Raw genomic sequence first — 2,680 nt, forward strand, 5'->3', positions numbered from 1 at the left:
TAAAAAAGCGCACCTACTCTGACACCTTTCTTCGCTATGGCTTTGTGAATTTACCTTCTGGTGGAGAGGATCGGCCACAATGTGTAGTATGTCACAAAGTGTTGACAAATGAAAGCCTCAAGCCATCAAAACTCTCAGCTCACCTCCAGAAGTGCCATCTAAATCTTCAAAATGAGGATCAGGCTTATTTTCAGCGACGGGCTGTAGCACTGAAGAATATTCAGTTCGGTTCATCTGGAATTCAAGCCCAAAAGCTTCAAGCTGCGGTCGAAGCATCTTACTTTGTTGCATATAAAGTTGCCGAACAACAAAAATGCCACACCATTGCAGAGAATCTGATTATGCCTTGTGCATACGAGATGGTAAGCAAGGTATGTGGGAAGGATCAAGCGAAGAAACTGAGTGTCATATCTCTATTAAACAACACAATCCGCCGACGAGTCGATGACATGGCATCAGATATTCTGTCCCAAGTTACAACAGAGATCAAGGAAAGCTCATATAGCAAATTCTACTTGCAATTTGATGAATCGTGTGACGTAGCCAGTTGTGCTGTTCTCCTTGGGTTCGTTCGCTACGTCCACCAGGACAAGATCAAAGAAGAGTTCCTATTATACGAAAATCTGCTGACAACCACGAAGGGAGAAGATATCTTCAATGTCATCAACAGTTTCTTTACCACGAATGGATTGGATTGGAACAGCGTTCAACAGGTAGGAAGAGATGTTTATATAAAGTCTAGATTAGTATAAATACAATGAATTACATGGCACATAGTCATATAGTTTTATTTATTGTACAAGTAGCTGTAGTGTAGCTAATATTTTATACATAATTCACAAAAAAGTATCGTGCCTGTCGTACTGAAATACTAAAGTACCAAAATAAATTAAATTAAATTAAAACCATATAATTATAACGCAAAAGATAAGTAAGAATGACTAACTGACGCAATCTATAATAGTTTTTCTTTTTTAATCTAGGTCTCCGTCGATGGAGCACCGTCGATGATGGGTCGTAATCGTGGATTACGGGGCCTCATACAAGCTGTGAATCCAGAAATTTCTGTAGATCATTGCATCATTCATCGGTACTCTCTTGGATCAAAAAGCCTGCCTGGTAATTTGAAATTAGTGTTTGAAGATGTGTTGAAAATCGTCAATTTCATCAAGTCCAGGGATGTGAATTCGCGCATATTCAGGGAGCTGTGCAAGGAAATGGGAGAGCAGTATCAAGTTCTGCTCTACCACATCGATGTTCGTTGGTTGTCACGAGGCAAGGTTGTACGTCGAGTCATTGAGCTCCGAACGGCTCTTCAGGAATTTCTGAAACAAGAAGAATCTCCTTTTGCTACCAAGTTCACTGATAAGGAGTGGCTTGCTCGACTTTGTTACTTGGCTGACATATTTGCGGAGCTGAACAGTGATAATCTGCAACTCCAGGGCCAAAACACGACTGTCATTGATGCCCATCACACTGTGACTGCATTTCTGGGAAAACTGAGACTCTGGATTCGACGCTTGGAGAAAGGAGTGATCGCTCAGTTTCCCGCCCTAGACCAGTTTGTTGAGGAGAATAGTTATGATACTGGATGACTTTTACAGACCATCAACAAAGAGATGAGCGACCATTTGAAGGGGCTTGAAACAAGCATGCAGCACTACTTTCCAGAGAGTGACCTAAAAACAGCCAGTCTTCAGTGGATCATTCATCCCTTTTCTGTACCTGATGAGGCCATTCATGATGATGATTTCCCTGCAAAGGAGGAGTGGATCACAATGCGAGCAAATGAAGCCTTGAAAGTCAAATTTCAAAACCAAAATGCAGATTCCTTTTGGATTTCACAACTAGCTGACTCGCCAACTCTGTCCAAGAGAGCCTTGAAGTTGTTGGTATCATTCTCAACAACGTATCTGTGCGAGAAGGGGTTCTCAACCGTGCTGGGGATGAAAACAAAAAAGAGGACTCGCTTGAATGTTGCAAACGATGCCAGGCTGGCACTTTCAACCACAAAGCCAAGAATTTCTAAACTAGCTTCAAGTATGCAACTCCATCCATCCCACTGATGTTCTTGACATCTTTGGCAATATTCATTAGAAATGCACAATGATCAAATACAATAATTAAAAGTGTAATTCAGTGTAAATAAATTGTAAATAAATAAAGTGTAATAAATAAAGTGCAATATATCTCCAGTTTAATTTAGCCATATATATCAATGTTGAAAACATTTTGTGAAAGGGGTAACATGCTTAATGTGGCATGTTAAATTGGGTAACAAGCTGAAAAAGTTTGGGAACCACTGCTCTAGAAGGTAAGATGGACAATTTTTTGCTTGCTTGAATAGTAAGATTTTATATTATACAAATTTTAAATCTTTTAAAATTTAAATATCTTTCGGTGCACCTGAAAGAGGAATACAACAGCATCAAAACCTTGCTAGAACCCTTGAAGTATGATAAGTATGGCTGGGAGGTTATCGGAGAATTCAAAATGGTACCATCTCGATGGGTTTCCAAGGAGGCTTTACAAAGTTTCCCTGTTATCTTTGCCTTTGGGACAGCAGGGACTCCGCAGCACACTACAACAGGAAGCACTGGCCACAACGGACTGAGTTCTCTGTGGGGAGGCACATTGTCAAGTGTGAGCCACTAGTGGATCTCCAGAAGGTGTTGTTCCC

At 40.6% G+C, this 2,680-nt stretch overlaps 1 protein-coding gene across 1 annotated transcript; it reads left to right on the forward strand.

Annotated features, from left to right (window-relative positions):
• The first annotated feature begins 429 nt into the window (after nucleotides 1-429).
• Nucleotides 430-1,602, forward strand: LOC143226031 (zinc finger BED domain-containing protein 5-like). Its single transcript, XM_076456427.1, has 2 exons — nucleotides 430-713; nucleotides 984-1,602. Exons 1-2 carry the CDS (start codon nucleotides 450-452, stop codon nucleotides 1,593-1,595), a joined length of 876 nt encoding a protein of 291 aa, XP_076312542.1. The 5' UTR covers nucleotides 430-449; the 3' UTR covers nucleotides 1,596-1,602.
• The last annotated feature ends 1,078 nt before the right edge of the window (nucleotides 1,603-2,680 follow it).

Source organism: Tachypleus tridentatus, chromosome 9 (assembly GCF_004210375.1).
Source record: "Tachypleus tridentatus isolate NWPU-2018 chromosome 9, ASM421037v1, whole genome shotgun sequence".
Lineage (NCBI taxonomy): Eukaryota > Metazoa > Arthropoda > Merostomata > Xiphosura > Limulidae > Tachypleus > Tachypleus tridentatus.

Bases quoted from the DNA above. Each gene is read 5' to 3' on its own strand.
- LOC143226031 (XM_076456427.1), top strand. From the start codon at position 450: ATGGCATCAGATATTCTGTCCCAAGTTACAACAGAGATCAAGGAAAGC. The intron at 714-983 runs GTAGGAAGAGAT...TTTTTAATCTAG, and splicing joins ATTGGAACAGCGTTCAACAG to GTCTCCGTCGATGGAGCACC.